The sequence below is a fragment of the Scyliorhinus canicula genome, chromosome 2, assembly GCF_902713615.1.
Source record: "Scyliorhinus canicula chromosome 2, sScyCan1.1, whole genome shotgun sequence".
In the NCBI taxonomy this organism is placed as follows: Eukaryota; Metazoa; Chordata; class Chondrichthyes; order Carcharhiniformes; family Scyliorhinidae; genus Scyliorhinus; species Scyliorhinus canicula.
In genome coordinates, this window is record NC_052147.1 from 115,811,016 (window position 1) to 115,836,730 (window position 25,715).

Sequence of the window (25,715 nt, forward strand, 5' to 3'; positions counted from 1 at the left end):
ATAGTCTGCTTGTGGTTGCTCAGATACTGCGGGTTGACCTGCCTGGTCTTGTTCATGCATGGTGTTCGCCAGGGAGTGTTTGCTTGCATCCCTTTTGGAGTCATTCATTACTCGCACTGTGGAGCCTGTCATCGCTCGCTCTGTGGAGTCTTCCTGTGCTCTCTGTGTGGCGTCGTCTTCGTCTTGGGTATTGCTGTCATCCAATGTATCGACGAGCTGCCATGGCCTCATGGTGTTGGATTCATCTACCATGAGTAGAGTCGTGTTGAGCTTTGCAACGGTGTCGCTGATGCTGTGATCAGCATGTCCAAATAACTCCTCCATGTCTGAGTAGTATTCCTTGATACCCATTTCATCTTCGTTGGGTTCTTCTACCACGAGTCGATTCGTGTTGAACTTTGCGACCGTGTCGCTGATGCTGTGAGAAGCATATCCGACTGACTCAGCTGTGTCTGAGTAGTATTCTTCGAAAAACAAACCATCCTGGTTGGATTCTTCTACCACGAGTTGATTCGTGTTGAACTTTGCGACCGTGTCGCTGATGCTGTGAGAAGCATATCCGACTGACTCAGCTGTGTCTGAGTAGTATTCTTCGAAAAACAAATCATCTTTTGTTGTTTCGGAATTCTTTTTGTTCTCTTCACTTTGGGTGGTGCAGACTGCTTTTTTCAGGGTGTTGTGCAAGTTGTCTTTAACTGTTGGTGTAAGTTCAGGCGTTTTTCTGTGTTCTGAGGCAAGAAAATTTGTGTTTACCACTTTAAGTGTCTTATTTTCAATTTTCGGGCATTTCCCTTTTAAGTGGGCGTGGTCGGGATGCTCAGACGTCATGACGTCACGCGCAGGAATGCATTGCGCATGCGCAAATCGGCCTTCCTCCTTCACTGTGCGGTTTTGTTTCCATTGCGCATGCGCGGCGTGCGCATGCGCATTACGATCCGCGACCAAAACTTCTTTTGACTGCGCATGCGCGGCTTGCGCATGCGCATCACGATCGGCACCGCGATCTTTTTTAAACTGCGCATGCGCGGCTTCCGGTTCCGGCGCATGCGCAGATGCAATTTGTAGTTCTTTGCTTACCGGAGACTGCAAAATGTGCTCCAACGCCATTTTTTGCCGTTTTTCGCGGATTTCAGCGATTTTTCCGTCCCACCAGGACTGGGCTTCCAAAATTCGTAAGTTATCTTCTCTTCCCGATTTGGACAGGGTTTCAGCGTTTTGGCTTTGTGAGAAATTCTTTTTATTTCTTCTTTTTGATCTGTACTTTTCATTCGCGATTTCTTGCTCTTTTCGTGATTTTTTAAGTTTTGCATCACTCAGTCTCTGTGCAGTTTGGACTCTGAGTATGTCTTGCTGTTCAAATTTCTCACAGTACTCTTCAAATTTGTTTAGTAACGTTTGTAAGCTGTTTCTGTCTTCCTCTTTTGAGTATTTAAATCCATTATACACTTTCCTATTTACAGGCCCTGCGGTGAGAATTGCTATTTTAATGTTGTCGGAGGCGTCTTGTACCCCATTACCTAGGAGATCAAAATCAAACAGTTGTTTAAACCTTTTCCAGACACCTCTTACATTGCCAGTCAGGTCTAGCTGCGCTGGGTATCCAATCCACATCCTCGAATTAGCGATGTCTTCCCAAGTCAAATGTCCAGTAGGAGATTTCCATGCCATTTGAGCTTTCTGTATCTGCCACTGAGTTGTCCTGTAGTAAGCGTCTGAAGCCACTCCTGGGTACCATGTGTTGTTACTCGTGTCTTAATAAAGCTCGTAGTCTCAAATGTGGAGAAGATGCTTTATTATGAGTTCGTTCACTCTTCAGAGCTGTTTCCTAAGGTGACCTTCAGTGTTCCTAGCTGGCGTGTGTCTTGTATCTGTGTTGCTCCAAGTTCTGCCCTTAGTGAAGTGTGTCCTCACTTCCTGTCCCCGTCTATTTATATGGCTCTCCCGTGCCCCCTCTAGTGTTTGCTCAGTTGTATTGCATCTAGTTAACTTGTGATCACCACATTTTAGCTCTGACTTTCACCTTTGCCCTGTTGGTAGATCATTGCCATGTCTTGTTGGCACTCAGTCTGACATTCTGGTAATGTAGGTGTGAGCTGGCAGTTTTATTCCACATGACTGTTGGCTGCTGAGGTAAAGTAGATTGAGTTGTGACTGAAAATGGCAGCATTTGGAAAAAGTGGGTACCATGCAGCTGAAATCTGATGCGACAAATGCACTGCTCATATTTGAAAGTTATAAATGAATTGGGTTATGTTTAAATGTCAAGTTGTTTATGAATATGTTTATTTTATGACGTGCGTTTTTTTGCATTTCTTTATTGTTCTTTCAGGAAGTTTAATTTTCATTGGATATCCTCACAGTAATTTTTTCCATAGGTATCTATCCATTTCTCAAAGTGTGTCTTTTGAACAATTTTTCAGTTTCCTTCCCTTGCATTCTTTCCCTCCCCAAATTTCTTTGTGTTTGTAGACTGGAAGCCACAAATTGCTTTTTTGGACGTGGACCATCTTATCTTTAAGATCGTTATCACTTACTCTTGTTCGCTTGCTTTCAGACACATGGGGCGGGATTATCTGTTGCCCGACGCCGATATCGTAATCGGCGATTGGGCGGGGAATCCCTTCCGACGCCCTATTCGGGGGCAGCAGCAGTTTGACGCCAGTTTTTGAGTCTCCGTGTGCCCCCCCCCCCCCCCCCCCTCCCCCCCCCCCCCCCCCCCCCTCCCCTCCCAAATGATGTAATCGCGCTGTGTGCTACACGCCATTGAAACGTCATTGGTGCTTCATCAGAAGGCCCTCCCCGATGGGACAGCTTCCCGGCCTCGGGGTTGACGTGTGGTCTGAGCATCTGGGATCCCGGCGTGGCGACTGCGGACTGGGTGCAGCTCCACCACACTCGGCTGGTATCCATGCCGCTGGCCCGGGGCGGAGGGGGGGGGCTGGCTGGAGCTCGAGAGGACTGGGGGTACTGGTATGGGTCCGCGCATGGCTGGCGCTATGTTGTACAGTGTGACCGCTGCAGGTTATCGCCCTACGCATACGCAAACAGGGACCCGGCCATTCTCCGGCCGTTTTTGGCACGGGAGCTGGGAGTTTCACCCAGCGCGGCTGCCAGCCCTTCACCAGTCTGGAATCTGTGAGCATTCGCTGCCGATTTTGGCATCGCGAAACGCCTGGGAATTCTCTGTTTCAGCCGGCACTTAACAGCTGAAACAGAATTTCCAGTCCTTGGTAATCCGTGATCTGAGTGTGGACATATCCTGCATAAAATTCCCATGAGGGACTTAGTCCCAGAAAATCTCAACTGGTAATAACGTCACCCGGTAAGCACCTTAAATGGCTATTTTATGTAAAACCAGATCAGTTTGAGCCATCTGTGTACAAAGTATAAAATTGTACAGTGGGCCATGTATCTTTTTTTAAATAATTTTAATTCAAGTGTTTCAACAACAAGTTTTCTCCCAACAGTTAAAGTAAACAAGGTGTAAAACTAAACAGAAACAGTAAAAGAAATCCCCCCCCCCAATACAAAGTAATAAATTAATAACTAATAACAATAGAAGAAAGAAGAAAATAGCAAACACACCGTCGTAAAACAAACCCCCTTAACAAGCCCCGAACCCACCCTCCCTTACCCCCCCGGGTTGCTGCTGAGACTGACCACCCTCTAACCCTCCGCCAGGAAATCGAGAAAAGGCTGCCATCGCCGGAAGAACCCTTGTACCGACCCCCTCAGGGCAAACTTAACCTTTTCCAGCCTGATGAACCCGGCCATGTCATTGATCCAGGCCTCCGGGCTCGGAGGCTTCGTGTCCCTCCACTGTAAGAGAATCCTACACCGGGCTACTAGAGACGCAAAGGCCAGGGTACCGGCCTCTCTCGCCTCCTGCACTGCCGGCTCCGATGCTACCCCAAAGATCGCAAGCCCCCAGCCCGGCTCCACCCTGGAACCGACCACCCTGGACAAAGTCCCCGCCACCCCCTTCCAAAACCCCTCCAACGCCGGACATGCCCAAAACATGTGGGTGTGGTTCGCCGCCCCCCCCCCCCCCCCCCAAAAGAACCGGCTCATCCTGGCCCCAGTCATGTGCGCCCTATGCAGCACCTTCAGCTGAATTAAGCTGAGCCGTGCGCAAGAAGAGGAAGAGTTCACCCTGTCCAGGGCATCCGCCCACACCCCATCGTCAATCTCTTCCCCCAGCTCCTCCTCCCACTTCGCTTTCAGCTCCTCCACCGAGGCCTCTTCCTCTTCCTGCATCATCTGATAAATCGCCGAGATCCTCCCCTCACCGACCCACGTCGCCGAGAGCACCCTATCCTGCACCCCCCTAGCGGCAGCAGCGGGAACTCCGCCACCTGCCGCTTAACTTACGCCCTAATCTGCATGTACTTGAAAGCATTCCCGGGGGGAGGCCCCACTTCCCCTCCAACTCCTCTAAAGTCGCAAACGTCCCGTCGAGGAAAAGGTCCCCCATCCGCCTGATGCCTGCCCTATGCCAACTCAAAAACCCACCATCCATTCTCCCTGGTGCAAACCGGAGATTGCCCCGTATCGGGGTCCAAACTGAGGCCTTCACCTCCCCCCTGTGCCGCCACCACTGCCCCCAAATTTTGAGGGACGCAACCACTACCGGACTCGTGGAATATCTTGCCTGGGGGAGTGGAAGCGGGGCCATCACCAATGCCTCCAAACTCGTACCCACACAGGACGCCACCTCCAACCGCTTCCATGCGGCACCCTCCCCCTCCATCACCCTCCTGCGAATCATTGCCACATTCGCAACCCAGTAATACCCGCACAGGTTGGGCAGCGCCAAACCGCCTGCCTCCCTTCTTCGCTCCAGGAATACCCTCCTCACTCTCGGGGTCTTCCGCGCCCACACGAACCCCAGAATACTCTTATTCACCCTCTTGAAAAAGACCTTCGGAATCAATATGGGGAGGCACTAGAAAAGAAACAAAAACCTCGGGAGCACCGTCATCTTAACCGACTGGACCCTACCCGCCAAAGAGAGTGGCAGCGCGTCCCACCTCCTGAACTACTCCTCCACCTGTTCCACCAGCCTCGAAAAGTTTAGCCTATGCAGGGCCCCCCAGCTCCTAGCTATTTGGACCCCAAGATATCCAAAGCTCCTCTTCGCCCTCTTCAACAGGAGCTCTCCTATCTCCCTCTCCTGGTCCCCCAGGTGCAGCACAAACAGCTCACTCTTCCCCACGTTGAGCTTGTAGCCCGAAAAGTCCCCCGCCGGATCCGCGATGTATAACAGTAAATCATCTGCGTACAACGACAAACGGTGCTCCTCCCCCACCCGCACAATCCCCCTCCAGTTTTTCGAATCCCTCAGCGCCATGGCCAAGGGCTCAATCGCTAACGAGAAGAGCAGGGGAAGCCGAAAGTCCTCCGACCTCCTCCCATTCGTCACCACACTGCCCACCGGGGAGCTGTGCAGCCACCTCACCCAGCAGATGAATCCCTCACCAAACCCGAACCACCTCAGCACTTCCCACAGGTAGCTCCACTCCACCCTGTCAAAAGCTTTCTCCGCATCCATCGATGATACTATTTCCGCCTCCCCAGCCGCCGACGCCATCATCATAACATTAAGAAGCCGCCGTACATTGACATTCAGCTGCCTCCCCTTCACAAACCCCGTTTGGTCCTCATGGATAACCATCGGGACCACATCTTCCACCCTTCTGGACAGTACCTTCCCAGCAACTTTCCATCCACGTTGAGGAGCGAAATCGGCCTATAAGACCCACACTGGAGGGGGTCCTTATCCCGCTTCAGGATCAATGAAATTATTGCTCTAGACATCATCGGGGCAGAGCCCCCTCTTCCCTCGCCTCATTCAGGGTCCTCACAAGCAGCGAGCCCAGCAGATCTGAAAACTTCTTGTAAAACTCCACCGGGAACCCGTCGGGTCCCGGTGCTTTACCTGTCTGCATGCTCCCCAGCGCCTCCATCAGCTCCTCCAACTCAATTGGGGCCCCCAGACCCTCCACCTGCTCATCCTCTACTCTTGGGAACTCCAGCCTATCCAGAAAGCGGTCCATCCCGCCCACCTTTCTAGGGGGCACCGCCCGGTACAGCCCCTCATAAAAGGATCTGAACACCCCATTAATGTCCCTGCCACCCTGCACCAAGTTCCCTCCTGCATCTGTGACTCCCCCTATCTCTCTCGCTGCCTCCCGCTTCCGGAACTGGTGGGCCACCATCCGACTTGCCTTCTCCCCATACTCGTATACCGCCCCCTGCGCCCTCCTCCATTGCGCCTCCGCCTTCCGGGTGGTCAGTATATCAAACTCCGCTTGGAGACTGCGACGCTTCCTTAAAAGCCCCTCCTCCGGGACATCCGCTTACCTCCTGTCCACCCTTACCATTTCTTCCACCAGCCTCTCCCTCTCAACCCTCTCCCCCCTCTCCCTGTATGCCCAAATGGATATCAGCTCCCCTCTAACCACTGCCTTCAACGCTTCCCAAACCACCCCAACTTGCACCTCCCCGTTATCGTTGGCTTCCAAATACCCCTCTATACCCCTACGGACCCGCCCACATACTTCCTCCTCTGTCAGAAGCCCCACATCTAACCTCCACAGCGGGCGCTGTTCCTTCCCCTCACCCAGCTCCAGGTCCACCAAATGCGGAGCATGGTCAGATATGGCTATCGCTGAATACTCCGCCCCCACCACTCTCGGGATTAGCGCCCTGCTGAGAACAAAAAAGTCAATCCGGGAATAAGCCTTGTGGACATGGGAGAAAAAGGAGAACTCACTACCCCCCCGGCTTCAAAAACCTCCAAGGGTCTACCCCTCCCATCTGATCCATGAACCCCCTCAGTACCGAGGCCGCCGCCGGCCTCTTACCCGTCCTAGACTTCGAACGATCCAGAGTTGGATCCAACACCGTATTAACATCCCCTCCCAAGATCAAACCCCCCCATCTCCAGGTCCGGGATCCGGCTCAACATTCGCCGCATAAAGCCCGCATCGTCCCAGTTGGGGGCATACACATTGACCAGAACCACCCGCTCCCCCTGAAGCCTACCACTCACCATTACGTATCTACCTGCACTGTCCGCCACCACATTCGACGCAACAAACGACAAGCTCTTGCCAACTAAGATCGCCACCCCTCGATTGTTCGCATCAAGCCCCGAGTGAAACACCTGCCCCACCCAGCCTCATCTCAGCCTCACCTGATCCGCCACCTTAAGGTGCGTCTCCTGGAGCATAGCTACGTCCGCTCCCAGCCCCTTCAGGTGTGCCAAGACCCGGGACCGCTTCACCAGTCCATTCAGCCCCCTCACGTTCCATGTGATCAGTCGAATCTGGGGGGTCTTCCCCCTCCCTCTGCGCCGGTCAGCCATAGCTCTCCCTCGGCTCACCACATGCCCAGAGAACCCCCCAGGCCCCCTCCCCCCTCACCAGCCGTTCAGCCGTTTCCCTACAGCCCCTGCAGCAGCAACCCGGTTACACTCCTCCCCCCCCCCCCCCCCCCCTACTTTCTCCGTCCCCCCCAGCTGCGAAACCCCCACCATTCTACTTCCGTAAGTCAGCCAACTCCTGATGACCCCGGCGGCTCCCGCCATCCTGACGCCCCCCCCCCCAATGCAACACAACCACCAATCCCCCCCCCCCCCCCCCCCCCAGTGCCAGCCCCGCCCCCTCCTCCTCCAGCACGGGAAGAAAGCCCGCGCTTCCATCCCAAACCCCGCCCCCCCCGACACGCGGGAAAAAGACGGGCACCTGACCCAGCGGGACCGCGTACAGCTCCCCAACCCTCCACCAGAAAAACTAAAAAGCACCCCGATAAATAAATAACAGCCCCAAAAAGCGAAAAAGCTGAACAGCGAAAAGGCAACATCAAACACAGCCAATAAAAATGAAAGGATACCAAGGAGGACAGAGCCTCCGGACTATGTACATCATTCCCCAGCCCCCCAGTCCTCAGTTCGAGTCCAACTTCTCTGCCTGGACAAAGACCCAGGCCTCCACCGGAGAGCCAAAGTAGAGCTGGCGGTCCTTGTAAGTGACCCAGAGGCGAGCCGGCTGTAACAGGCCGAACTTCACCCCCTTCCTGTGAAGCACTCCCTTCGCCCGATTGAAACCAGCCCTTCTCTTCGCCACCTCCGCGCTCCAGTCCTGATGGATCCTGATCTCTGCATTCTCCCACTTGCTGCTCCTTTCTTTCCTCGCCCATCTCAGCACACACTCACGGTCAATAAAGCGGTGAAAACGGACCAGCACCGCCCCAGGTGGCTCATTCGGCCTGGGCTTCCTCAACAAGACTCGATGGGCCCCTCCAGCTCCAAGGGTCCTTGGAACGACCCCGCGCCCATTAACGAATTCAGCATCACAACCACGTAGGCCCCCAAATCCGAACCTTCCAGCCCCTCCGGGAGGCCCAAAATCCGCAGGTTCTTCCGACTGGAGCGGTTCTCCATCTCCTCCATCCTTGCCAGCCATTTCTTGTGAAGTGCCTCGTGTGACGCCACCTTTACTGCCAGGCCCAGGAGTTCCTCCTCGCTCTCAGGCCTTTTGCTGTAGCTCCCGGATCTCCGCAACCTGAGCCGCCTGAGTCGCCATGAGCTTGTCCAGCGAGGCCTTAAACGGCTCCAGGATCTCAGCTTTCAGCTCTCTGAAGCAACGATGGAGCAGCCCACTGCTGCCACGCTGCCGGTTCCCCGCCCGCTGCCATCTTGTTTTTCCTGCCTCGCACCTTTCTCTGCTCCAAAGCCGATTTTTTGACCGCCCTGCTCCTTCCACCGGCAGATGAGCACAGTGGATGTGTTCCCACCAGGGGAAAAGTCCAACCAGCACCGCTGCGGGCTCTTGAAAGAGCCCGAAAGTCCAAAAATAGCAGGAGCTACCGAACGTGCGGCTTAGCTCCGCATCACTGCAATCGGAAGTGTGGGCCATGTATCTTTTAGACACCTGAATTTTCTGATCTCTGTGGGAAGTCTTTTTTTTCTCAAGCTGAATTTTATCTAGATGGCTTGTTCTAGTGACCATGACGGAAGCTGGTGAACTGATTAATTTCTTGCAGATGTCACACGGCCTCGGGGCACCAAAGGGACAAAAATTAAGAATTAAATAACTTCAAATATTTGTTGCACTGAGCAGCCTGAGGAGTTTACATTCATGTTCAGCAGTTCAGCGTAGAGGGTTAAGGATTTGTGTCTGCCCAACCTAAACATGGTGAGAATACTTGATGAATAAAATAAATGCCAAGAATAGGTTGTGGTGTATTTGGATTTCAGTGATTATTTTCCAGTGGATGAAACTCATTTTTTTTTTCTCTAATGAACAATTCTCTCTTTTTCTTTTGAAGCAGATTTATGAAGTTTAAATGCACAGCCATGTGAATTTTACAAGTACCTCCATCATTAACATGGATTTTCGGAAACCAAACCAACTTTTACCTAATAGTTGCAGATATTAGTAAGATAAGTGGAACAGTTTCATTTGGAATCATGACTACCTCACACATGAATGGACATGTTGCAGAGGGGTCAGATAATGAGGCCAAGAACATTGACCTTTCATCTCACGATGAGCCACCAAGACACCGAGAAATGGCAGTGGATTGTCCTGATGACTTGGGTTCACGAACCATGCCGATTCGTCGAAGCGCTCAATTAGAGAGAATTCGGCAGCAACAGGATGATATGCGTCGTAGACGAGAAGAAGAGGGAAAGAAGCAGGAGTTTGACCTTAATTCTTCCATTCGACTGAAGAAGCTTGCGCAGGTTCAGCCAAAGGTGGGCATTGATAACCCTACATTTGAAGACATTTTAGAAGGACCCAGCAACACAGTTAAAGTTCTAGGTAAGTATGTGGACAAAATGTGCGAAGAAGTAATTTCCTTGGCTGCTGAATAAATTAACAGTATTTGTAATGAAATATTATTTTGGTAAAGAAGAATGTGCTTTGCCTAGATATAGTATATACTTGCCATTACTTTCTTGTGTGGCGAACAGTTATTCACAAATATGAATGATTGAAGTATCATTTTACAATATTTTGAGTCATTGCACGGCAGTAACGTACGGAAAATTTGAAATGTTTCCAAATTTGTCTTGCATCTTGACCTGAAAAGTAGACCATTGTGTTTATTTCACATCACGTGCAATAGCTAAAGGTCAATGGTAACCAGGTGCAAAAACATATAATTTGCAGGAAAGAAATGCAATTAAATTTTGACAGAAGTGCTGAATTTTCCTTTTTATTGCAAAGCTGTGTATTTCGATCATAGAATTTACAGTGCAGAGGGAGGCCATTCGGCCCATCGAGTCTGCACCGGCTCTTGGAAAGAGCACCCTCCCCAAGATCCACACCCACCCTATCCCCATAACCCAGTAACCCCACCCAACACTAAGGGTAATTTTGGACACCTATGGGCAATTTAGCATGGCGAATCCACCTAACCCGCACATCTTTGGACCTGTTGACAGGAATCATAAAACTGCAACAGAAGGCAATCTGGCTCATGATTATGCTGTTACGAGCTACTGGATGGCTTCTAACTATTCGCATCCCGTTTCTGTAATACTTGAATGTTTATCAAATTCCCTCTTAAATATCATTAACTCAACTTCAGTACGTGTTTGTGGAAAACATTGCATGCCCTAATAACTTTTTTTTCTTTCTAACCTTTCCCACAATGCCTTGCAAGTTCATTTTGAATCCAGGTCCTTTTGTCACTGACCTCCGAAGGGGATCTCTGAATCTTTTTAAAATTCTGAACATATTTCCCCAAGATCGAAAGTTGGCATAAACTGTTGAAATAATATTGGTGGCACAGTGGTTAGCACTAGTGCCTCACAGCACGAAGGACCCGGGTTCAAATCCTGCCTCGAGTAACTGTGTGGGGTTTGCATATTCTCCCCGTGTCTGCATGGGTTTCCTCCGGGTGTTCCGATTTTCTACAGTCCAAAAATGTGCAGTTTAGGTGATTCTCCATGCTAAATTGCCCTTGGTGTCCAGGTAATGGTTTTGGGTTGGGCGGGACGGGGGGGAAGGTGTCTTAGGTTAGGGTACTCTTTCGGAGGGTTGGTGCAGACTTGATGGCCCTTCTGCACTGTAGGGTTTCTATGATAGCATATGTCTTGTCTGATTTTTGAAGTTCCTTTCACGCTGTTTGATTTCTGACGACTGATGGAACAATCATAATTTCAACCGTATTTTTAATAGCTTATGTCATTAAAATTGTGCTTTTTATCATGTTAAATATTATTGAACAGAGGGCAGAACAATAGCACAATGGTTAGTACTGCTCCCTTACGGTGTCGAGGTCCCAGGTTCGATCCCGGCCCTGGGTTACTGTCCGTGTGGAGTTTGCACATTCTCCCCGTGTTTGCGTGGGTTTCGCCCCCACAACCCAAAGATGTGCAGGCTACGTCGATTGGCCGCGCTAAATTGCCTCTTAATTGGAAAAAATGAATTGGGTATTCTAAATTTATAAAAATATTACTGAACAGGAACCAAAAAGATTTTTCTTCCGTTTTTCAAAGACTTAGGAAAGATAGTGAAAGTTTTACGACAGATGTAGATTTGGAATTTAAATATGGAAACTAGTTTTGCAGTGTTAGTGTATACTATTACTCTGATGTATATGTTATTTTCTTATATATGCTGATTATTGTGTACATTACTGTTTCACCTTTGATATCCTCCTCAAAAAAGAAATACCCTCAACCCCTCGTCATCTCCAATCCCCTCTTCATCTCCAATCCCCTCTTCTCTCAAGTCCTCAAACACGTTGCCTCTCAGCCCCAAGCCCCTTTTCCCTGCATATCATGGTTTGAATTGCTTCAGTCCGGCTTGTGAGGATGTCAGACGTGAAACAGTAATGTACTACCCAATAATCAAGTTCTTCACAAGAATGAGCAAAAATAGATGAGTAAAGTGTATGTAGACCAACATTGTTTACATTTTAACATTCTAATCATGACCTAGGTGATTCCCTCCTTGATCTCTCTGATTCACTCCTTGATCTCTTTGCAGTCTGTGACATGATCTACCACATCATCCATTCTCTTCCAGCTATATGAGATATTATTTGCTTGGTTCCATTCTCCTCAAGCTAATTGATTACCATCACAGGATTTCGATCAATAGTGTTTCTCCCCACCCCTGCACCGTCACCACCTGAATCCTCCAATGATTTCTCCATGGCCCGCTATTTCTTTTAGTTGTGGCATCATCCTGGAACCATGGGATCTGTTCTGCAGATGTACTGATGACAACTAACCCTAACCTTTCCATTACCACACCCAGATCCATTCTGTTGTCAAACTGCTTGTATGTCATTCCTCCATTGAGAAAGCCAATAACTATGGGCCCCTGACTCCCATTTCCTTCTCGGGTCACCATCACAGGCTGAACCAGACCATTCACAATCTTGGCAATTGTGAGACTCCAAGCTAAATTTCTGTGCATGTCCTCTCTCCAGCTACTTTCACCTCTAACTTGGCCTATCTCTGTCCCCATTATAGTGTATCCACCAGTAACCTCATACGTCCCTCAGCACCTCCAGACTCATTTACTTCATTACTCTCCTGAGACCATAAAACATTGGAGCAGAAGTAAGCCACTTGCTCCATGGAGTCTGCTCTGCCATTCTATGAGATAATGACTGATATATGATCATTCTCAACTCCGCTTTCCTGCCTCGCCCTCATTTCCTTACTGATTAAAAATCTGCCGATCTCAACACTGAACATACTTCACAGCCCAGCCTCCACAGCTCCCTGCGATAAAGAATTCCACAGATTACTACCCTCTGAGAGAAAAAAATCCTCCTCATTACTGTCTTAATTGGTGACCCCTTACTTTGGGATTATGCCCTCTGGTCTGAGAATCTCCCGCAAGGAGAAACAACAACTCAGCATCTAACCTGTCAAGCCCCCTGAGAATTCTATATGTCCCAATAAGGTCGTCTCCCATTCTTTGCCTGCGCAAAACTCTAATTTAGAAATCATAGAATCCCTACAGTGCAGAGGGAGGCCATTTGGCCCATCAGGTCTGCACCGGCCCTTGCTCCGATAGAGCACCCTACCTGGACCCAAGTCCCCGCCCCTATCCCCATAACCCCACCTAATCTTTGGGAAATATTAGCATGGCCAATTCACCAAACCTGCACATCTTTGGACTGTGGGAGGAAACTGACGCACCTGAAGGAAACCCACGCAGACACGGAGAGAACATACAAACTCCCCACAGACAGTCACCCACGGTCAGAATTGGACCTGGGTTCCTGGCGCTCTGAGGCAGCAGTGCTAGCCGCCGTGTTGCCCCAGGTTATGCTTGAATCCTTACCTGCATTAAGTTTCACTCACCGATTTCCCCCTATCCTTATCAACCTGTCAGCTCCTGGCCTCCCACGCCTTGAATTTAAAATAATTGTCTGAGGCTATAAATCCATCCCTGTGAAATCCTCCCGATATTCCCATACATCCATTGCTCTGGCTGCAGTTTCTTGTACTCCTCACCTCCTTTTGTTAAACTATTGCCAACTGTTTTTGCTTACTTTTACCCCATGCTCTGGAATTCTCTCTCAACCCCTCTGCTACTGAACCCTCTGCATCAACTCCTGCTACAACATGGTCTTTTAAAAACCTTTCCCTTCCACCAAGCTTTTGGTCATCCCTCTTAATCTTTTCTTGCTTCCGTCATCCTTTTTTATCTATCAGACAGCTTGGGGCATCCTTCTATGTTCACAGTGCTAAGTAAGCCACAAATTGTTGGTGTGGGTTCAAATTCCACCCATCTTGCTGGAATGGAAATCCCTGTCTGCTAGCATACAGCCTGTTATGTGAAATTAATTTGGCCATTCTGAACTGAGGTGTAAATAGATGGAGCTCTTCAGTGCAAAGTTTCCCATAATTAAAACTCAATGAGATTTTTTTTAAAATCTCAGTCAGAGGAGGCACAATCAATGACTGACTGGTGTGGAAAGTAGAAAAATTGCACCTGGGGTTTTCTTTTTTTTAAATCCTTTTGGTGAAGATGCCTTATTGAAGCAGAGCAAAGGGAACTTCATACTGCCTTGTCAACATTGTTATGCATGTGTTGGTAGTGCTTGATGTTGACTAGATATGTGAAGTGGAAGAGCATTCCATTCCCAAACACTGGCATTCAACAATTCTGAGCACAGAATCCACCACCCATTTGTCCCAAAGAGATGCACACTGATCCAGCGTGGATGCAACAATTGCAGAGCAGAGCTGCATTGTTCAGTGCCAGGAACTGCCCTTTTCAGGCCCTATAAATAGTTTAGGCACAAATGAAATTGATTTTTTTAAGTTAGCAATTAATATGAACCATGGTTGATAAAACCAGTACATGATTATATTGCTCGACAAGGTGTAAGCATTACAAAGCCATCTTTTTTGAAGCTAGGATTCTTCTCTTATTGGGAGTACAGTTTTCATGCTGCCAACTCAATTGTCTCTCTCAATTGAGGATGAGTCCTGAAAGGCGTTGATTGTGAGTTTCAGTTGGCTATTCAGCTCTGGGGGAGTACATCACAGCTGAACCCAAATGTTACTTCATCGTCTTCTTACAAAACCCGAACTGATTTTCTTCAGTTGCTCCTTCTCATTAATCTCCATCATACAGGGCTCCTGAGGCCAATTGTGGTTCCCTTGCACAGTGTCCCTGCATCTGAAATCGATGAATGTATTAACTCAGGATTAAAACTAAGACATTCCCAATCTATATGGTTTAGTCATTCGTTCTCATCAGCCATTAATTTGACCTGTGATATGCTATTTTGGATGATTCTACTGACGTGGCTTTTATTTTCTCAACTCTAGAATTAGATGAGCTGCTGTCTTCTCTAAAACAAATACAGCACAGCCTGGTTGACACTCAGAGTCAGGATGATGTGGCACTCATTTTGCAGCTGGTTCAGAACCAGGATTTCCAAAATGCTTTCAGCATTCACAATACAGTAGCCATTCATATGCACAAGATGAGTCCACCATACCCTGTGAATGCCAATGCACAGGAGCTATCCCAGGAGGTAGGTTTATTGTTATACTAAATTAAAGAATGGATTGCAATGAAGCTTCCTTTTGTAAAATTTTGTTTTGAAGATGTTGACTGCAGCTTTTGAAGGCTGTTTTGGTGATTTTAAAATTGTGGTGTGATGCTAAACTGGTGCCTTTTATTTCACCTGAGCAATATGTTCCTCTGGAACATGAGCTGTTATTGCAATGATAACATCTCCAGTGTTTCCTGCGTTCAATCATCTTCTGTCTGCCAAAGCTCCTGGGTCTCCTCCCTTCCTATTCATTATATGCTACTCTTGTACTGTCAAACAAATGCGTGGGATTGTCTTCCACTGAAAGCTTTAACTTTAATATGACATTCAAGTCCTGCATAAACTGTTGTTTTCTGCAGACTAATGCTGAGATTGCAGCTCTATCTTGTGTGGAATTTATCACCATTTATGTCCTCTGCCTCATCTGTTTCAAGATCCACTTTCACTGCTTCATATCCCTCAGCCACCTGGTTTTCCACACCTTCCTCATCCCTCTCTGCTTCTCCAAAGATGGTTTATCACACCTCTTGATTTCTTCATAGGCACCCAATCTTTTAAACATGATGTTCCTGCAAACTGGAACAGCTATCTGCTGTGTTACCTGTCTCACTACTTTCATTGTTTTCCTCACAGACCCATCGCTTAGACAATGCAAGCTCTTAACTCCCTCAAAAAAAGTCTTTAATTTCCTGCTAGGTATTTACATCTTTTTTTTCTTTGCAAAGCATTATTTAGTATTCATTTATGTAAGAAAAATTAGAGATGTACAAGCTTTTTGTAATTAGTCCAAGTGGGGGAAAATGGCTATTTTTTTCCATTAATGAAAACACCATGAAGAACAATAAGCGCGAAGTGATTCATTTTGGTAGAAAAAATTTGAATGCAGATTACAGGGTCAACGGCAGGGTTCTGAGGAACAGAGAGATCTTGGGGTTCATGTCCACAGATCTCTGAAGGTTGCCCTTGGGGGTTATGCTGCAACTGTACATGACCCTGGTGAGACCACATTTGGAGTATTGTGTGCAGTTCTGGTCACCTCACTATAGGAAGGATGTGGAAGCATTGGAAAGGGTGCAAAGGAAATTTACCAGGATGCTGCCTGGTTTGCAGGATATGTCTTATGAAGAAAGGTTGAGGGAGCTAGGGCTTTTCTCTTTGGAGTGGAGGAGGATGAGAGGTGACTTAATAGAGGTTTATAAGATGATGGGGATAGATAGAGTGGATGTTCAGAGACTATTTCCTCGGGTGGATGTAGCTGTTACAAGGGGGCATAACTATAAGGCTCAAGGTGGGAGATATAGGAGGGATATCCGAGATAGGTTCTTTACTGAGAGAGTGGTTAGGGTGTGGAATGGACTGCCTGCTGTGATAGTGGAGTTGGACACTTTAGGAACATTCAAGCGGCTATTGGATAGGCACATGGAGCTGACCAGAATGACGGAGTGGGATAGCTTAATCTTAGTTTCGGACAATGCTCGGCACAACATCGAGGGCCGAAGGGCCTGTTCTGTGCTGTACTGTTCTAATACAACAGTTGCCGATAATTAGGACGGCATCTTTTACGTTTTTACTAAGAGGGTGCTAAAATGTGGAACATATTGTCAGCAGGCAGAAAGAGGAAATCGTTATTAATTCCAGAGGAAGTTGTTTTCGAACAGTAATTTTTCTTTTTTTTAAAAATAATTTTTATTGGAATTTTTTACAGAAAATATAACAAAAAGTATAGCAAAAAGCAGTAATATGCAACTAACAGCCCCATAACACCCACAATTCCCCCCATACCGTAACATCACATGTATCACATTCCCCCACCCCCCCCCCAAACAAGAGAACTTAACCATAAATTAAAATTAGATAAATCAAATTTAAATAAAATAAGCTAACATAATCAACGTCCCCCCCCCACCCCCCCCCCCCCCGGGTTGCTGCTGCTACTGTCCCAGTACCCTATCGTTGAGCCAGAAAGTCGAGGAAAGGTTGCCACCGTTTAAAGAACCCTTGCACCGATCCTCTCAGGGCGAATTTAACCTTCTCAAGCTTAATGAAGCCCGCCATGTCATTGATCCAGGTCTCCACGCTTGGGGGCCTCGCGTCCTTCCACTGTAGCAAAATCCTTCGCCGGGCTACTAGGGACGCAAAGGCCAGCACACCGGCCTCTTTCGCCTCCTGCACTCCCGGCTCTACCCCAACCCCAAAGATCGCGAGTCCCCATCCTGGCTTGACCCTGGATCCCACCACCCTTGACACCGTCCTCGCCACCCCCTTCCAGAACTCCTCCAATGCCGGGCATGCCCAGAACATATGGGCATGGTTCGCTGGACTCCCCGAGCACCTGGCACACCTATCGTCACCCCCAAAGAACCTACTCATCCTCGTCCCAGTCATGTGGGCCCTATGCAGCACCTTGAATTGGATGAGGCTAAGCCGCGCACACGAGGAGGAAGAATTTACCCTCTCCAGGGCATCAGCCCATGTCCCGTCTTCGATCTGTTCCCCCAGTTCCCCCTCCCACTTCGTTTTCAGCTCCTCTACTGATGCCTCTTACTTCTCCTGCATAAGCTTGTAGATATCGGATATCTTCCCCTCCCCGACCCAGACCCCCGAGAGCACCCTGTCACTCACCCCCTTCGCGGGGAGCGCAGGGAATCCCTCCACCTGCCGTCTAGCAAATGCCTTTACCTGCAGATATCTAAACATGTTTCCCGGCGGGAGGAACAGTAATTTTTCTGATACACAAAACACTATTGTTACAGCACATATGTCTCCAAGAATTTGATGAAACTCTTACCTTTCCAAGCAGAAAATATGTACAAATATTGCCTGCTAGCTACCTGTCATAAGAGTTGAATTTTATTGGTAGCAAATAGAATATTTTCATTTTCTGTGTGAATAGTCAGATTTATGGGCAAGTTAGCTTTAAAAGCTTATTTTCATTGCTAGGCTCCTTTAAGCCATTGTTACAGAGCTATAATTCTGTCTGGTATACTTTTGGGAAAATCATGGATTGGTAAAAATCATTGGTAATATTGGAATTGTACTCTCTATTCTCTAACCCACATCAAGTCCCACTAACTCATCATCTGCACCAACGCTGGCTCTTAAGGACCCAACTCTCTCATTCAGATCCTTTCATTGTTTCACTTCGTTATCTCCGAAACATTCTCTTATCTGTGTTTGCCCTGCCACATGGAGCATTTCAGAGCGGAGGAAGGAGCCATAGGAAGAGATGGATAATGCTGCCAGAGCTGACCAAATACAAATTATGCTTCCTCGTGTTTCACAAATAAATCACCCCTCAGTTTTGTGAGAAAATATTGTAAAAATCCTCCAACAAATGTTTTGGAAAAACATTGATATTTAGGGAGAACTAAAGTTTGATTTGGTTCAGAGACATCGTGTGATTGATGTAGACACCAGCCAATATTGAGGAACCATTACAGAACCACTTGTCCTTTATTTGTTTTTGAAAAATATTAAAATGACAGGTTCCAAACAAATAACTACACCAATGTTCTGATTTCCTCTAGCATGCTCTGACCACATTGTGTACAAACCAATTATAAAATGCTCACAAAAATGAGGGGTGATTTATTGACCAAATACAAATTATGCTTCCTCGTATTTGGTCAGCTCTGACACCAATATCCACTACTTCCTATGGCTCCCTCCCACACTCTGAAATGCTCCACATAGCAGGACAAACAAAGTTCTTGATGCTTTCCGGATTGGTTTCTGAGATAACGAAGGCGAGACCATGAAAAGATCTTAATGAGGGAGTTGGGTTGTCAAGAGCCAGCGTTGCCAGCCATGATAAAGGTTCAGTATTTGCCGTCCTTGCTTAGTTTCAACAGATGTGCTCTTATTACTTTTTGTTGGAATTGTTTAGTATGCGCAGGGTACTGCAGGGTGAAAACTTATTATTTATGTAAATACGTTTGTAACTTACTCTGCTGAATTTCATAATTGTTTTTTACACAATGCGATCAGAGCATGCTGGAGGAAATCCAAACACTGTTGTAATTATTTGTTTGGATCCTTGTGGTTTTTGTCAATTAGCCAGTCATACATCTTAGCCTCCCCAAAAAAGAACTACTTTCTTTTGCTGTGCAGTAAAGTTGGAAAAGGTGGACGTTTACTTCTTAAAATACTTCGAGGTCCTTGAAGGTAAACCATAAAACTTTGGAAATAAAAATTAGGGCTGCATTCAGCAATTGTCGAATTGTTGAGTTACAATTGATAGTTAGAGTATTTAAATATGAATAATCAATGTGGAAAATATTACTAATGTTAGACTGGACTAATATTTGGCTGGAGGCTTGAAAAGCAATATAATATTGATTGCTTACTTCCACTGGTGTGTCTGCAAAGTGTTCCTTTCAGCCAACAGAAACCACTTCTGATATCCATCTTGAAACATTGTGTGCTTTATTTGTACATTGCTGTTTGGGAATGAGGGGCACTGAGTGACGAGTTTCTTGGGGCTTCTCCAGCTTTGACAAAATCTCTGTTTAAATTCATAATTGGAGTTACCACTAGAGGTATGGCAATGGAGCAGAAGAAGCCCTGAGGAAATTGCCAACGTGTAATTCAACATATCTGGTCATAGCTTCCAAGAACATCTTTGAATTAAAGTATATCTAGTCTTGGCCAGTTGACTGTGGAGTAATTCATAAGTATGTTTCTGAATTGTAACATCTGTAAGTCAGACTTCTTGCCAAAATTTAACAACCAGGTTGATGTTGACGAGCAGCGGTACTTGCAAACCAAATTGTCATCACTGTAATTTTAAAAAAGCCCAATAATCTCCCCATGACACTAATACTGCCATCACCAAGACTCCCACTATCAAAATATTTGGGGTCGCTTATTTTGGAGACTTATCATGAGTAGGGGTGGAGTGGATGGAAACAGGACAAGGAGCATGTTTACATATTGGCATACGCTGGATCTCGTAATTATATAGGACTGGCTGGCTGGGCCACTAGGCTTTTTTCTCTTCCTCATTTTATATATGTTCACATGTCAATATTGTGCCAGTACCAGCATGTAGAAGTAGAAAAGAGGAATAAAGTGCATACAGGAGTGAGTCTGCTGGATAGTACTAGAGAAGTATTAAATGGGAACATACTTCAGATGGGCAATTAGTGGTTAGCACAGTTGCTTCACAGCTCCAGGGTCCCAGGTTCGATTCCCGGCTTGAGTCACTGTTTGTGCGGAGACTGTACGTGCTCCCCGTGTCTGCGTGGGTTTCCTCCGGGTGCTCCAGTTTCCTCCCACGGTCCAAAGATATGCAGGTTAGGTGGATTGGCCATGCTAAATTTCCCTTAGTGTTAAAAAAGGTTGGGTGGGGTTACGGGGAGGGTGGGGGTGTGGGCTTGGGTAGGGTTCTCTTTCCAAGGGCCGGTGCAGACTCGATGGGCCGAATGGCTTCCTTCTGTACTGTAAATTCAATTAAATTAGTGTTCGGTAAAAAATGTGGCCTTGCCAGTGATGCTCACATCTCATGAATGAATTTTGAGGAATCGAAAAGGACCAGGAGGAAAGTACGGTTTGAATGCATGCATGTTAACACAAAGTGTTGGAAATGAAGTTGGTAAGATAAGCACAAATAGCTGAGTGGGAATATGATGTGGCAAAAACAGAAATGCGGTTGAAAAATGGTGAGGACTGGAAGCTTAATATTCACAAATACAGTGTTCAGAAAGATAAGGGTGGTGGGATAGTAGTACTGGTTAATGAAGAGATTATAGTGCTGGAAAGTTGAGTTGTCCTTGAGAGGGCAATGTGTTCAGGAGAACTTCCTTGACCATTATGTTCTCCATGTTTTCTGGGTCAGGTGGTTATGCATGAGAGAACACTTGAGGAGGGGTGATCATCAAGTCGTAAGGATTAATTAGTAATGTTGAAAAGTAGAATTTCAAAATTGCAAGAGGGCAAACTTCAGTGGTATGAGATGGGATCTTACCACGGTAAAATGGAACCATAGTTGGCAAGAAAAACTAATGGAACTATGGGAGATTTTAAAGGAAGCAACTTTGCAGCTATAGGCTAGGTATGTTGCGACAAGAGGGAAAGCCAGAGGAACCAAAGCCAGGGCTCCTGGGTTAATGTGGAGCTTGAAAATATGATGAAACAAAAAAAGAGGGTTTGAGGTGAATATTTCAATCAAGAGCCAGGCCAGATACAATAGGTTGAGGGCAAGTGAAGAGCAAAATATGACTGGCAAATCGAGAGCATGAGACTAGAATGACAGTCAACACAAAAGGAAACCCAGCAGCCTTCTACTGGCATGTACATTAGAGGTGGGGTGGGTCCTATTCGGGACGAAGAATGATATAAGCTTCTGCCACTGCCCAGCTCTTGTAGACACTATTTTGATATAGCTGATCCAGTTTAACTTTGAACCCATGGGTGCATAGATAAAATGACGGAAAGAATGAGGGTGGCACTGCTGCCTCACAGCCCCAGAGACCCAGGTTCGCTTCTGACCTCGGGTGACTGTTTGTGTGGAGTTTGCAAGTTATCCCTGTGCCTGCATGGGTTTCGTCCAGGTGCTCTGGTTTCCTCCCACAGTCCAAAGATGTTCAGGTTAGGTAAATTGCCCATACTAAATAGCCCCTTAGTTTCCAGCGGTTAGGTAGAGTTATATGATAAGATGGCGGATTGTTCCTGGATAGGGTGCTCTTTCGGAGGGTCGGTGAGAACTCGATTGGCTGAATGGCCTCCTTGCGCACTGTAGGGATTCAATAAGTCTACTGCTCCATCCAGCCAGTCCCGTATAATTACGATATCCAGAGGATGACTATATGTACGCTCTCCTTGCACAGCTGCCATCCACTCCACCCCAATAATAAATGACCTCAAAGACTTTGATAGTATGAGGGCAGTATTATCGAAGGTGAAGGAAGATTTTTGGGGTTTTCTTGATCAAGGTGATGACAATTTGGTTTGTATGTGCTGCCGTTGTTAATGTTAACTTGGTTGGTTAACCTTCTGACTGTCGGGATGTGGTGCAAAAAATGCTTGCACATTGAATTATTACCTTGAATAGTTGTATACTAAGGAAGAGGACATTGACAAATATCAATCGAAGCAAAGATGGTAGAGATAATGGATGGGATGAAAACTGATTGGCAAGGTATACTGGAAAGGCTGTCTATATTTAGAATGGATGTCACTCGGTCTGGGTGACTTGCATCCAAGGCTGCTGAGGGAAGTGGGGATAGAGATGGTGGAAGAGCTTTCCATAATCTTCAGAGATACGGGGAGATGCCAGTAGATTGGAAAGTGGCAAATGTGATGCCCTCATTCAAGCAAGGCTGTAAGGACATTCCTCGTAACTACAGGCTGTTCAGTTTAATATCAGTGGTGGGTAAGGTTTTAGGAACAATAGTCCAGACACTTGGAGAAGTTTGAACGCCTTTACCTAATTTATTGACAAAGTATCAGAGAAGATTCATGAAGGGAATGCAGTGGATATTGTCCATATGGATTTTAAGAAAGTGTTTGACAAACTGCCACATAACAGGCTGGTTAACAAAATCCTGGCTCCTGGAATAGGAGGATCACTAACAGCTTAGGCAAAAATTAATTTAAGGGCAGAAAGCAGCATCTCTTAAATGGTTGCATCTCAGACTGTAGGATAATAGATGCCGATTTTCCCCACGGTCAACGCTTGTACAACTGCTTTTTTGGTATGCATTTGATAATATAAATGACTTGGATATTAGAATATAGACTTGAATTTCACTATTTGTCGATGATGCCAAACCTCAAGATGATGCCAGTTGACTGGACCAGCAGAATGGATAGGCAAGTCCAATACGTCTGGTTTAGCTAAAATAGACAAAGGAGTCCTAATGGCTCTGATTAGGATGGTTCAAGGGGAAGGTTCATATCACTTTCTCAATGCAGGATCAGCAATAAATGTGACTTTTCCAGTGTCCCAAGAACAAAAAATGTCTTGCATTGTTATTTATCCCATTTTGTCTCCTCATTTTGTTTTTATCTCTCATTATTTGCTTACATCTATAGATTTCTTCCCAGTTAGGGGAAAAGAAGAGAACCAACTACAAGTAAATGGTTCAGAAGACCCTATGCCTTGTAGGTGACTCTAAAATAAAGTTCTGTAAAATGCTGTTGTTATTGATCAACAAAAATCTGACTTGGAATTAAAGATGTGCATTGCTGATAATTGTGGCTGCCAAGCATCAAATTCCATTCTCCCTCCGAACTTAAGCTTGCAAATTCAACAGCACTGCTGCATGGTGTTCTTTATAATTGATCAAAAGAAGATACACCCAGAATATAACATCAAACAGACTCCCTGACAGGAATATAGAACTGCCAGGCTTTCTCGCAGAACTGAAGCAGTAGAGGTGGTTTTTTTTAGGTCTCTTCACTGTCTCAATGTTTGTTAACTGGGAAATGGCATGTGATATTTGCTGTTGACTTATTAGGGCATTGCGACAGCACGTTTTTGTACGATAACTTTGAACACTGATCGGTAGTTGACTGGTAAGCATAGTTATAATATGTAACCGTTTTTTTTTGCCTGTTGTACTTGTATCCTGTTAACAATTTCACAGGGTTTTCAAGTTATATTGGTGCTCAGGATCACATTTCCTAGCTGCAGGCCCTCCCACAGTCTGGCAGCTAGCTGGGAAAGAATCCAAATCTTCTGCAAAATCCAGACGTCATAATGCGAGCATGTAGAAAGAGGCCACACTTTGTTACAGCCTTTATTGGAATTGTGACCTATTGTGTACATGCACAATTGCTGTTCATTGCTATCCTTTTTCTTTTAAGGTGCAGAAGATTTTGACCATTAGTCACCAGAAAGATGGACAGGAACTTGGTGCTCTTCTTGCTTCACCACACTTTGAAGTATGCACTTTAGTTATTTTTTTGTCAATTCCTGCATCCCATATGCTGTTTATTTTTTTTTAAACTGATAAATAAGGAGTTAAAACTAAAATAGAGAAATTAATGTAAACTACAAATTGAATTTTTTTTTCAACTAACATATACAATTTAACAACTACTACTGGCTTGACAGATATGGGTTTCACAAATGATCAAGTTGCATATTTAATAGGAGATCTCGAGATATTTTTGGAGCCAAGTACATCGAAAAAAATCCTTTTCAAGAGTTAATGTCCTTGTAGGCTTTTGTTAAAATTGAGGTTTTCTTGTTAAAAATGCAGCTAATTTCAATTAATTGTATAGGAACAGATGTTACAGAGAGGAGATTTATTTATCAGATTTACTCATCCAATTGTTCCCCAATGATTTGACATGTGGATGTCTGAAGACATCTAGAAAGCTAGACATTGCCTTGTTTCTACTCTTGAGTTAGCATATTGTGATGTTTTATTTTATTAAGAATGCTTGTAATAAAGAGTGGTACTCAACAAACCTGTGAATTGCTCACACATACATCTATCCTCAGGTCTATCAATATAAAGATTGAATATCCTCTATCCATACATTTGAAAATTGCAAGCATCCAGAAAATAAATTTTTGTTTGAACGGTTATGCAGTTAGTTTCTATGTTAATAAAGCAATGTGACATATTACAGATCTAAAAACTGTTAACATGTAAGAAGTAGAATGTGAGAGAGTTGGCAAATGTAAAAACAACCTAATATTTGTAAATTATAGCTAGCCCAGGCTGATAATATTGAAAAGTAAGTAGGCCTAGACCTACCATTTATATGGTAGATCCGAAAACTGAAAATATCTGAAACCCAAAAAGCAATCAACTCTCAAGGGTTTTGGATAAAGGTACTCAACCTGCATTTTTTATGGACCCCAAAAAATTCTGAATTGTTGGCCACAGAAATTTTGCCACGCTTGCTTCATATTGATTGAGCACAGCTACGTGGAGATATTACATCTTGGTGGCACAGTGATTAGCACTGCTGCCTCACAGAGCCATGGGGGGGCCCGGATTCAATTCCAGCTTTGGGTGACTGTCTGTGTGAAGTTTGTATGTTCTCTCTGTGTCAGCGTGGGTTTCCTCTGGGTGCTCCAGTTTCCTCCCACAGTCAAAGATGTGCAGGTAAGGTAGATTGGCCACCCGAAATTGCCCCTCATGTCCAAAAGATTAGGTAGGGTTACGGGGATAGGGTTGGGCTGAAGGCCTAGGTAAGGTGCTCTTTCAGAGGGTTGTTGCAGACTCTATGGGCCAAGTGGCCTCCTTCTGCACTGCAGGGATTCCATGATATTCAGATTTGCTGTCCATTTGAACATTGCTTTCTCTGCAGCATTTTGCAAGATGGCTCTCTTATATTTGTACGTAAACAATAAGTTGTTTGTCTTTCTTCCCCTCAATAAACCAAACAGTTATTCTGTAAAGTAGTAATTAAAATCCTCCAGTGAGTGCATAAAATTATATAGGCAAATGGTTTTAATTGTTTTATTTTAAATCATGAATTTGATTTTTAGTTATTGATATGAAAAACAGGGCACCAATATATTTAATATGCCACGCCAATTGTTAGAAAGCCATAATACACCTGAGTACCCATAGCCAACAGTCTGAAAGACACATAAAGAATCTGTCTATATTGTTCATGCTCAGTAATATGAGGGGAAGATGGTAGGTTTTTGTAAATACAGCACCAAGACAAATTTGAAGATTTATGTGCTTGAGCTTGTG

The 25,715-nt window shown here is 45.9% G+C and overlaps 1 protein-coding gene across 5 annotated transcripts in view; it reads left to right on the forward strand.

The window, feature by feature from the left end:
• The window catches only part of mpp5a (membrane protein, palmitoylated 5a (MAGUK p55 subfamily member 5)), a 141,620-nt gene that overhangs the window by 81,786 nt on the left and 34,119 nt on the right, over positions 1-25,715 (forward strand). For 3 of the 5 annotated variants that reach the window (XM_038785476.1, XM_038785485.1, XM_038785494.1), the window contains 3 exons: positions 9,337-9,830; positions 14,822-15,030; positions 23,860-23,937. In XM_038785476.1, coding sequence (XP_038641404.1) covers positions 9,476-9,830; positions 14,822-15,030; positions 23,860-23,937 — 642 coding nt within the window. In that variant the 5' untranslated portion in view covers positions 9,337-9,475. Of the gene's footprint in view, positions 1-9,333; positions 9,831-14,821; positions 15,031-23,859; positions 23,938-25,715 lie in introns of all 5 variants that reach the window. The other 2 variants (XM_038785511.1, XM_038785504.1) reach the window with 1 other exon arrangement.